Here is a 12,339-nt window from a genome sequence, read left to right as displayed (position 1 = left end):
GTGTAACGTTAAAGTGACATTATGCAATTTATAAAATATTTCTGTCAAACGCAAAAAATAACAAATCATTCAAAATATTGCGAATCAAAAGCCTCCATGTTAGAAATATTTTATTCCGTACCTACAGTAGTCTGTAACGACGGTTTTGTTAATATTTTTCATTAATTTTATTGTAGCTTTCTTCGATGTCATAAAAAAATCATGAAAATCTCGCACGTATACCACAAGTATACAAATTATTTTAATGCCACCCGCAGGCTTGATGTTCCTAATTCCCCAACCAATCCTAGAACGTCCCGGACAATGAGGGCTTGGCTCTCGCTCCTCAGCAAACAGTCTATGAGCCGAGGGCGGCGATATTGAACGTAGTTTGTTTACATAGAATTGTCCATCAAAATCTCTTTAAATTTATGTGCCATCGTAATATCTCCCGTATCATTTTGGTATTAGAAAATGATTTACGACGGACGTGTGCCGAAAAGTGAATTTTAATTGAACTGTTGACTTTGATAAGTTTAAGAAAAAAACGTTCAGACTGTTACCTGAAAAGGTTTACAAAGGGACAATAATTTCAGGGAAAAAGGCCTTAATAAATTAACAAATATTATCAACAAACGGTGAAAGTTGGATAAAAAAGCAATTATTAAATATTGCCACTTTTGTAGGAAATGAACACAATGTCTCACCTGTATCCGGTCACCGAAAAGGGAACCCGGAAGCCGAAATGCGCACGCTGCCGGAACCATGGACTGGTCTCCTGGCTGAAGGGCCACAAGCGTCACTGCGAGTTCAAAGACTGCACGTGTGCAAAGTGCAATTTGATCGCTGAGCGGCAGCGCGTCATGGCCGCTCAGGTTGCGCTCAAGCGGCAACAGGCGACGGAAGACGCCATTGCGCTAGGAATCCGCGCTTGCTCCGGAGACCCACACATCCCAATCATGACCCAGGGGCCACTCTGGGGCCCGGGGACGGTGATGCCTCCGGAGAGCCAACAGGAGCGCGAGGAAAGATTTAAGAGAGAGCAGATGGCAATGACACAGACAAAAGGTAAGAATACAATAATTATTAATATCAATATATGGAAATTATCTTTAATGCATTTTATCAATAATCTTATTCTATTTTCGTTCTCGCTTTTTAAAAAAAATAATCCAAACTTGTTCATTCATTATTTTGACACAAATTTACCGTCTTAATTTTAAATTCATTATTGTAATTATAAGAATGTTCATGTTTTGAAAATTGTAGCTTTATCATATTAAAAATTTAATTTGTTTTAAATCCTGAAAATTGTGTGCTTTTTATTTCCTGAACTTTTCTTCAATGAAATGTATACAGAAATGTTATTTAATTGTGCGTATCTAAAAAAATAATAGTTTTTTCGACTTACATTGTACTTATTAACACTGTGTTTAAATTAGATGCTGACTCGGATGATGACATTGAAGACGACATCAGCGTTTCTGATGAAGATTCAAAATTTCCAAGACCGGAAGAAGCCCAAAAACGCCTGTTACCGCCTTCTCCAACACCGACAGAAAAAATAGGAAGCAAATCTGAGGCAAACCCATTTGACCGAAATACCGGCAACCCTATTCCAAAATCAGGGCCATTCAAACCAGCAGCCTTTACACCCGGGCGGCTGTCTAATGTTGACATTTTGGAACGCGTGTTTCCGCTTCACCGCAAGTCAGTGTTGGAACTCGTTCTTCAGGGCTGCAACGGAGACCTTGTTAAAGCTATTGAACAGTTTCTTTCCGCTCAGGATACCATAGACGCTCACGGCAAAAGCGACACACCATCTAAAACGTCGCCTCGCTATCACCCATATTCCGCTCCGTCAAACTGGATCCAGGGATCCAGCACGCATTATAGTCCGTCCGCCTCTACCGCTTTAGATCTGAAATCCGCATTCAAACCTCTCCCGATGCCACAAATCTCTGGCCTCCATTCGGCGTTCCTTCCGGGCTATACATCACTGTCGTCTGCAAGTTCATTTCCTGCTTCATTCGCTGCAGGACAATATTCATCTCCAAACTTCAGACTTCCGCTTCCGCACGCGACATACCCCGGTCTCCATAGTTACGGCGGACTTTTTGGTTCCCCGTTTTCAATTCTACCATACAGAGCAGGGGAACCAAGGGACCTTTCGAAAGTGACGGAAAGAGAACCAGTGTCTCCGTTGACCAAAAAACAGTGAATAATATTTTAAAAAAAAACAACAACAAAAAAACAAAAAACAATATAAACCTGGTATTTTATTTGTGTGTGTTGTATGTGTATTCTATATATTATAACATTTCCGACAATTGATTTAAAATAAATGTTAGCATTATTTAATTTGTTATCATATGATTTAGATATTTTTCACAACGATTAATTGAGAATTTGGTAAATTTACCCTCGATCGGTTAAAACATCTTGATTGAAAAGCAATCTTTAAATATAATGCAATAGGAAAAAAAGTTTGCCAAGTACTGTGCATATAAAGAAAATAACTCGTACGCCTTTAAAATAAAAACAATACGTAATGTTTGTGCATATAAATATTAAATGTTTTGGGTGAAAAAGCTTCCTTATTTTATTACCACCGACTTTGATGTCTAATAACTATAGTTTCGAAACAAAATTACATATGGCGTCATGGCGGCAACAACAAATGTCATTAAATATTTAAAATCATATCTAATAGCATGACTGTAAATCTTGTCCCTGTCCCTATATTATTTTTTTTTCAAAACACTAAATGTTCGAGAGAAAAAAACTTACATATTTTTCATTGCAATCAAACATGCAATTTTCATTTAGTTTTGATAATTTCATATTTTATTTTTATGATTTTACTGAGGTAGTAGAAGCGTATATATACATGGGAAATCATTTTTATTTTGCCAATACAATTGATTGAGTGATAAGTGAAAAAAAGTTTTATTGACCAAATAAATTTGTATCAACGTCATCTCCAGGTCCCAATTTTTTGTAACTTCTTAAGCTTAACAGGCTTAAGTAGCTTATTTAAATAGTCAAAAACACATACTAAAATATGATTTTGGTTAATGAAATATGGTTATTTGTGATATCCATAAAAAAAATCCTATTTAAGGTTGAATAACTCTTAATTAAGATAATATTACGCGAATTATAGACAAAGAGAAATAGTGGGATTAGCTTAATCCTGTTATAAGGGACTTAGAACGTTTCAAGAAATTGGGGCCAAGTGGATACTTCAGCCTGTTAGAGTTTTTGAGAACTTGGTGCCTGATATATATATTAAAGAAAAGGTATAATTGGGTTTCTTTAAGGAACTATAACATATCGATCCACCTTAGAATATATCAAGGTCTTACGGAGACAGAGAGTTAACCTGACTTGAAGGGACACTCTCTCGCTGATTGCTGAAATATTTTTTTGATTTTTTTTATATGTTTAAAGACATATCGCTAATAAAAATGCGCATGCATTTCCCAATAAATCGTAGCGGGTGTTCAAGTATGTGAATCGATAGGGCGGCAACTGTTATTGAAGTACGCGTAAACAGACGACACAAAAAGATTGGCCAATTAGCAGAAATTGAAAACAATCCCAGAATATCATGAATATAGTTCATGTTCACCTCTCGTCTTTATTCACTATTAAATATTAAGTCCTATATAATACATGACAATACAAGCAAATAAAATTTAACATTATGATGTCCACACCTACGATGGGTCGTGCCTGTTGGGTCTCACATGTGTGGTCTCCCGGTCGCCGTGTTTGCGTTACACATTACCATGTTTAGATTGCGGCGTCCCGCGATCCCCATTTTCCGCTCGAGTGTTGAAATAACGCGCCAATTATTGTATCATTATACACTGTAACTGTATTCAGTTGTTACTTGTGTTTGCGATATACATTACCGCAACTGTCGATTCACACATTCGCTAATTAGATACCTTTTTTCAACGGCCCACAAAACCTTTCAAATGCTCATTTTTGGTCAATAAGAGAAACTTCAAATGTTTCCTTTTTCAACTTCTTAAATACATTACGGCAATAATATCAATATATTGCTGAACGACTTGAAACAGAGAACTAATATGTAAATATCGAGTGTTTATTATAAACTAATTAAGCTGTTTAATGAATATTTTGAAACGCTATTCTGTATTTCGCGAGTTTGTCATGCTTACAAAATGGGTCCAATTCTAAAGCTAGTTTCCGATCGTTTTAAGTGAACTTGTGAATGAGGAAAAGCAAAAACTAATCAGAAACTGCAAAAAATGACCAGGAACTGATTATAAATTGCATACACAGAACCTGTAAAAAATCATCAGGAACTGTAAAATTAGAACCTGCATAAAAACGATCAGAAACTGTTCAGATCCTGCAAAAATGATCAGAAAATCCAATTCTTATCCGAAACTGCAATCACTGACCCGGAACTCATCAGAAAATGAAAAAGCATATCAGGAACTAATCACAATTTCAGCAAGATCAGAAACTGCAAAAACTGAACACCTGCAAAAAACTAAACAGAAACTGGCAAAAACTGACCAGAAACTGGCAAAATCTGATCAAAACTGATAAAATCCTTGCAAAATCTGATCAGAACATGCAAAAACTGATAAAACCTACACAAACTATTTATGAACTGGCAAAAACTGATTAGAAACTAGCAAAAACTGATCAGAACCTGGCGGAAACTGCAAAATCAGCTTGTTTTTGCATTCAGATAGGGGTCTATCTGACAATACTAAAATCGTCACATTCCGGGACATACCGTGATACCACTTAGGCTAATTTTAGCGTTATATCAGACGCGGCCACTTTCGACGATACATTATCACATTTGTACCGATCTGCAAATAAAAAATCTCTCTCTGAAATGAAACTGAACTCAAACTCAAAGTGTTCATCAGTTTATCAGAGCTTTTGGTGGTAACAGTCAAACATTGACTAAAATGTGATTGCTCACTTGTGTCTATCATGCTTAAATAAGCTACGTTTGATTGTTTTGCTTTTAACCTTGTCAGAGGTAGAATTTAATGCATTGGACCAGCCATATATAGCGTAAATGTTTCATCCTTTCCAAATAGAATTATGAAAGGTTTCAATCTTTAAGTAATGGTCAAAGAGTGTTAGTTTGCAGTCGCATAACCATTTATTAATTATAAGCACATACCAGCAAATGTTAAGATTTTAGTGGTCTACATAATAGTTTGTACACTACCAACCAACTGGGCCAGCCACTGTTTTTACCTTTCACTTTATCTGATTAAATAATAACTCTATTGTCAACAGTGTTTTAAAACATTTAAAAGATAATGCTTTCATTTGCCGAAAAGCGTTAGTTTCGCTTTTAAAAGACCTCAGGCTTAAGTTAGCTAAATTATGTTCTAATGGATATCTGCAAGTTGCTGTTTGGTGTTTTTTTTCAAAAAAGAAAGTAAATCAACTCAACATGAACATATTAAAACCAAAACAATGCCAACATATATAATATCTGTGAACGAGACCCTAAGACCCTAAAATCATGCACTAACGCCAAGAAGCTGGGCAAGTATCCATTAACCATCTTTCTAACTTAAGTAATTGCTTAAGTTAAGTGTCCAGTGTTTTTTGTGTTTTTTTGGAATTATTTGGAATTATTTTCACCGCATATGCCTTAAAAATTGAGAAAGAAGTTGACATTGGGATAAATACAACATCAGGCCAAAATAGCTAATAATATGGCAAACATACATGTGTTCACTTTTTATGCATACATTATGCTGTAAAGGAGTTTGTCTAGTTAAGATTTTGTTTATTTTTCAAGGTACGGTGATAATTTAAGAAGTCCAACTTCAACACAAATTATTTATTTATGAAACAACGTTTCGGCCATTCGACCCTCATCAGGTTGTATGTATATAATGAACAGGAAATGACGTCAATATCAAATGACGTCAACGTTGATAACGTCAAAATATAGCATACATTTTTGCGCAAAATAATGTATTACAGGATCTATTGAGATGAAATTATACTGGTAAAATACAATATAAATGCATAAACAAACATCAATAAACCAGTATAAACTATGCAACATTTAATAGGTTAAAAACAGTTATAAACCAGATTAATTTTGTGATTTTTTTTAATTCTGCAAGAAGAATTAAAATAATATTTTTGAATTCATACCATTATTTTTCAAGAAATTTATTGCTTTTATATTCATAAATGTAACCTGCATTTATCAAATTGGGATTTTTTTTAGATTGTTTTGGGAAAATGGACATTTTTCGCAAGGGGAAACAGCCTTTAGAAGTCAGTAAGCTGCAGCAAGAAAAAAATCTGGTACCTGACTAATGACACGATATCATAACTTTATCAATAATACCTACATGATTTAATTTCATTCATTTTATTCATTTGATACTTTTATGTTTAAACACTTATCATACTTTTCTTTTAATTTGACTTTGACAATTTAAGGAATTTGACATAAGCTTAAATTACTTAAGATGTTTAATGAATACCAGATCAGGATAAAAACTAGATATAAACAAATGATCACGTTTTCTATGGAAATTGCCAATAATCTTCTAGAAGTTCCTGTTTCTATGGTGCCTGATTTCTGTCATTATTAGCGGCGACGGGTGAAAAAAAACCACAATTCTTTTTGCACCGGGGCCATTTCGATAAAATAATTTTAGTCGTATCTTCAATAATCTAAAATCTGTTTAAACGCCACAAATGGCAACACACTGTTATTTTTTCCTTAACTTTGGGTTCATTTTTTATTCTTGCTAAAGTTCAATTCACGTAAATACTTAGCAAATTAACGATTGTCCGGTTAGCGCAGGGGTTAGCACACTCGCTTTTCACCAAGGCCACCCCGGTTCGATTCATGGCCTGGTGCATGTGAGTTTGGTTAGTGGTCACCAAGCCGGACAAGTGGGTTTCGTCTGGGTACTCCGGTTTCCCCCACATTAAAATACCACACTCTCGCGCAACATCGTGCCAATGAGAGTGACTAGCCTCACAATCGTTGTACAATAAATAACGTTTAAACTAAATTAAAGAAACTTACTCTATGATAATTTCAATTTACGACTTAGATCGATTAAGAATTTTTATTTTAACAGCCCCCGGGCCACTTGGCACATTTTCGCGTTTTTGGCAGTTTCTTTGCAAAAAAATGCGAAAAAAAACATATAAGAAATGGCAGCAATCAGCCACCATAATGAATAAGATACGCCTTGAAACTAACGACGTATCTTCGTTCAAGTGCAAACTAAACATGATGTGCACTTTCAGTGAAACTTTTCCCTCATGCTCATGTACATGTTTTCATTAATTGAATGTTCCTGCATCGTCATTTTGATTACCAGTTTCTGAAATTAATTATTTTTGATATTAGGAATGTTAAATTAGGTAAATACCAACCAATATTCTTTTTATCGGAATTGAAATATTAAAATTGACAAATACCAATTACCAAATTCTTTGTGCTGCCCTCAACAATAATTGATAATTTGGAACTTTTTCTCGATACACATTTCTTAAGTATCTAATAAATAGGCAAGGGGTTCCCCTACGCCCATTTTTTTCATAATTTATTAATAATATAATTTATCTATTTAATCCAAAACTATCTCTTAAGCAGATATGTCCAGCATTCAAATAAAAATGAATATTTAAAATTATCAAAAATCAAAGTATTTATTCCTCTATGATAGCTGATAATTAATATTAATTCTCCTTCAAAAGAGCAGCTCATGAAAAGAGATTTTTTACTAGTAACAGGTTAAGTAAATAAAATTAAACTCGGCTGTAATTCATGCAATACAATGCTAAGTATTTCTACATTTTAATGAGATGTAATTAAAAATATAATGCCATCATTTGAGAGCCTTTTCATACCATAATTTTCCCCTTCAAGTATCCTTATGATGTATCATTTGGGATGAAAGACCCCATAATTTCACATGAAAGCGTTCATTTCGAAAATACCCACCTGGTCGTGTATAATGACAGACACTCTTAGCCGTCGCTTCAAAAAGGAACCTTTGGTCAAGGGCTGAACATGATTTTCAAAAATATGGTTCTTTTGCTACTAATTTCGGGTCCACTATTTACCTTAAACAGTGGTGACTTAGTTTGATATTGTACTCGACACACACCTTCACCACAGGAAGGCCGGGCACAAGACACAAGTCTATAAGAACAAGGTCAAGGTCACAAACATAGAAAAGACATGTGCCACTGATTTCGTGTCAGCAATGACAACCGAAGGGTCGAGGTCCAATGGTGAAGATCTGTCAAGTCTTCAGGTCACACCAACATGGGCTTATTTTGCTCCGTATGTCATTGCGCCCATATAGAAAAAAATGGAAAGCAACAGCTGTTGGTTTGACGTACTTGTAAAGATAATGGTTTATTACATGTTGACATATACATGTCGGACGCTGTGGGCTTTCTACAACTTGAATATTGGCAAATATATAATTATACAATATATCCAAGTATCATACGGTATAGCATGTTAATCGCTTCGAACGTGATCATACTTAAACAGATAGGTAGTTCATGTCAGTCTCACAATACTAGTACATGAATTTGTTTCGAAGCGCATACAGATGTCCTTGTTATTTCCCCGAATGTAATGCAGCATATATCTATCATAAATATCTTTCCATAAATATACGTGACGGACGCCAGGATGTTTCCATAAATATACGTGACGGACGCCAGGATGTTTCCATAAATATACTTGACGGACGCCAGGATGGTTCCATAAATATACGTGACAGACGCCAGTATGTTTCCATAAGTGTACGTGACGAACGCAACAACCACCATGTGGTCTTTCAAGTGAAAAATCAGTGGTAAACAGCACAGATGCGGATTTGAAGCATTAGGCGATGGTTACTAACATGTTTCCATACATGTACGTGTCCGGGCGCTACCACATTATGGGTTTCGGGTGTTCCCTAGTGGCGCCAGACCGCACTTCTGTCAACAGCGCATCAAGTACCCGTCTGTGGCCCAAGCACCCAAATATAGGGAACCTCTTGTAAAAATATTGACATCATTACAATATCTTTATTCCAGCTGTTTTATATTCATAATTTGATACAGTGCAAACATTTTACCAGTAACTAGTTTAGTGGCTTCATTTTCGCTCTGTTTGTCGATCGGCTAACGTTTTAGTCTGTAGTTTACTTTGTAGAAATATCAATTACGTAGAAGATTGTTTTACGTGTCTTTCCTGAACAAACCGGGACTTCTAAGGGTTTATCCATTTTAGATTCATTTTCGATCTTGAAGTATTAAATAAGGGTACACAAAAATATCAATATGGTGCACTGAAAGGCGGAATATTAATTAAGCGGTTGCACTGGTGGGGTAAATTTAAAATACAAACCACCAAAACGAATAATAACATACTGTTGACTTTTCGGTGAATACTTACAACTGGTCACGGACCTATGGTTAATAGGTCGGTGATTTGGTAAAAGAAAAATAAAGTACAAAAAGCATTTTATGAATTATTTCATTAAAAATGTATGCATCGGCCGGGAATCGAACCCGGGCCGCCCGCGTGGCAGGCGAGCATTCTACCACTGAACCACCGATGCTACACAATAATGTGGAGTCTAATACTTTTATAAAGGGGCCATGAGGTAGATATGCATCGGACTAATTTTTTGAAATATTTGGTTTAAACTGTTATATATGCATACATTTTGTGAATTGGTTTACATGCTTTAATCTACGACACAAAATATATTTACGTTATAATTATTGCACACACAAAACGAGGATAGTGGTTAAGTTATTGTCAGTTGTATCATGTTGTCAAGGACAACGTTCAATAACTTACGTGCAGCGTTAGTGTACCTGGTATAGCGTTGTTATATATCCAAACGCTAGTTATTGAACAGTTAAGCTCCGCCTTCCGATATAGGATAGAAAGGAAAACATATCTCTACATGCCAACATGGTACAATATTTATTTATAGCATAAACGCATGTTTACGGTTTGAAACTGTCAATTCTGTTGCGTGACACACGATACTGGTTTCAAGTTAGAGGGGTGAGTGGGTATTCGTCCAAGTTTACATTAATGTCAATATCGGAGTAAAAAAAGGTAATAATATACGCTCAAAATGCACCATTTCGGACTAGAAATTGAAAAAAAATGCCTTGGGGGAGTACCGCCAAACGGCCTCCTCCAACGTTTTCAACCATTTGAATACCGGTTCTGAGGAAAAGGCGAATATCAAAAGGTTGTGTCCCTAAGTATCATTAATATTTGTTTTGTTATTTATCTTTACACAGCATATGTTTTTTTGTTAATGTCTAATGAGTTCAGGATAAAAATGCACTAAAATAAAAAGGCATCTACCTAGATATTGTGCCCGTTTAAACGAAAACGAATATTTTTTATAATTTCAAACGTATAACTAATAATCTGTGTCCTAAATTGACTGGAGTAGTTTTACATCCATAAAAAAATAAATAAATGATAATTAGATTCCTTTAGGGTTAACGTTTTAATACCACTCGCGGGTGACACGAATGTTTGGACGCCAGTGAAATTATTTCCAATGCAATTACCCATTTCAGTCAAATAAAAAGACATATCTTTACACGAACTATCCATTTAGCTGGTCCTCATTTTCGCAGGCCCTAATCTAGACTTCAGTGTCTATAGACTAGAGGGCTAGAATGGGACGATCCCTTCTTAATTTGTCACTTTTATCTGTGATTTCGTTGCCATTTGTCTCGATGCGAGTGTCCTTAACGTCAACTTCGAGTCTGAAGAGGCAAACACGCGAAGAAACAAGTATCAAAATGGTTTAAATACGTGAAAAATGGTCCGAGAATCGCACCGAAGTTTGACACTTTTTACTGAAAGAGTGTTTTGACATGGTTACACCGACAGGCCCAGGTTTTAGGCATGGCTTATCGTGACACGGTTGTTTGTATGCACGCAAATTGTTTCTACTTCTGTGAGTAATTTATCACTATTCAGAATATCTAAAACACAAGAAATCGATGAGGTCATATCAAACTTCAGACCTAAAGTGGTGGAAACTTATAATTTTTTGGAGACGTGTTGAAATGATACACCGGAGGCTATCAATTCAACAATGACACTGCACATAATTGTATGAATACAATGTTTTCATTGAAAAATCATTCAAAATGATATTAAAATAGTTTGACAAATTTATGCGAGTAAGTGGCATCACTATACTTCGGACCAGTTATAAATTTTAACTGTTTAAACGCTCAGGAATTCCATAGAAAGAAAAGTTGTCATAATGACACTCAGATTGATTGCACAATCGAACCCCGTTTGCTCGAGTTCGCTTGGCTCGAATATCTCGTTGACTCGAATTTCTCGTTGCATATGTATATACCGATGTGTGTTACAACTATCAACAGTTCAAGATTTCAGTCGATAACGTATTGGGATTTAAAAAACAACACTTTATTCGCTTAAAACACAATGAATGTTCCATGGCAGGGCGAAGCTGGCTGTACGCATATACGCAGTTCCGTAGTGAAATTTTGACATTTCGAAGTTTTTGTTATACCGAAAACTCCGAATTTGAAACAAAAGCCAAAGGGGGTTGGGGTGAAGGGGTTAATATGCTGTCTGTCATCGATCTGCCTTATCCCAAATTGGCCCTAGCTTCGCGCCTGCATGGAAGTTGATTTAATACAAACGTTACCAACCCGACATAAAACACGTTTAAAGGGTTATGCGAGTATGGTATCAACTCATTATTTAGTATGGGCAGATCGCTGGGTGAAGGGCATATATTCTCTAACGTCAGACGCAGACAAGCAGTATATTAATTGTGTAGTAAAAAATCATACTTCATAAGTCATATATAAAGATTTATATTTGCGAGACATAATATTAGTATAGTATAGTTTTCCTCATTGCATTTTGTCTTGGAGGTTTAGTGTTACCGCACAGAATTATGCCGTCCAACTTTATGATCTATCTTAAATCAGTTCTTTATATCTAGACTTGATATTGATGAATAAATCCGTCTGGCAAAACCTATAACTGCCAGACACTTTAACCATTTCGGAATAACTCTTTTTTCCCCCTTCCAGTCACAAATTGACTGTGCAAATATATATTTAAATGCTGTTTAAGAAGCAAATATGGTCAAAACTGAGACTCATTTAACTGAATTCTGTAATGTTTCAAAATGCTTATAATATAGCTATTTTTACAAAAGATGATGGTTTGTAAAAGATACAACAATGTTGACCATATTTGCTTCTTTAATAGCATGTTAACAAAAAAAAATATAAGATATCGCTTTTTTTCTAAATCTGAGGCTC

At 35.4% G+C, this 12,339-nt stretch overlaps 1 protein-coding gene and 1 non-coding gene across 2 annotated transcripts; one reads left to right on the top strand and one right to left on the bottom strand.

The window, feature by feature from the left end:
- The first annotated feature begins 668 nt into the window (after positions 1 to 668).
- Positions 669 to 2,200, top strand: LOC128215208 (doublesex- and mab-3-related transcription factor A2-like). The gene is made up of 2 exons (XM_052921917.1): positions 669 to 1,047; positions 1,422 to 2,200. Exons 1-2 carry the CDS (start codon positions 669 to 671, stop codon positions 2,198 to 2,200), a joined length of 1,158 nt encoding a protein of 385 aa, XP_052777877.1.
- Positions 2,201 to 9,534: 7,334 nt separating this feature from the next.
- Trnag-gcc (transfer RNA glycine (anticodon GCC)) lies at positions 9,535 to 9,605 on the bottom strand. Its single transcript has one exon. It is a non-coding gene; the product is annotated as a tRNA-Gly (tRNA).
- Between the last annotated feature and the right edge of the window lie 2,734 nt (positions 9,606 to 12,339).

The sequence above is a fragment of the Mya arenaria genome, chromosome 13, assembly GCF_026914265.1.
Source record: "Mya arenaria isolate MELC-2E11 chromosome 13, ASM2691426v1".
Taxonomy (NCBI): Eukaryota; Metazoa; Mollusca; class Bivalvia; order Myida; family Myidae; genus Mya; species Mya arenaria.
Note: the sequence above shows the minus strand (reverse complement) of the source record. Positions and strands in the feature narration are given on the sequence as shown.

What these genes read in the sequence shown, in the direction of transcription:
- LOC128215208 (XM_052921917.1), top strand. Translation starts at nt 669, where the DNA reads ATGAACACAATGTCTCACCTGTATCCGGTCACCGAAAAGGGAACCCGG. An exon ending in GGCAATGACACAGACAAAAG is followed by an intron (nt 1,048 to 1,421) that starts GTAAGAATACAA and finishes TGTTTAAATTAG; the next exon opens with ATGCTGACTCGGATGATGAC.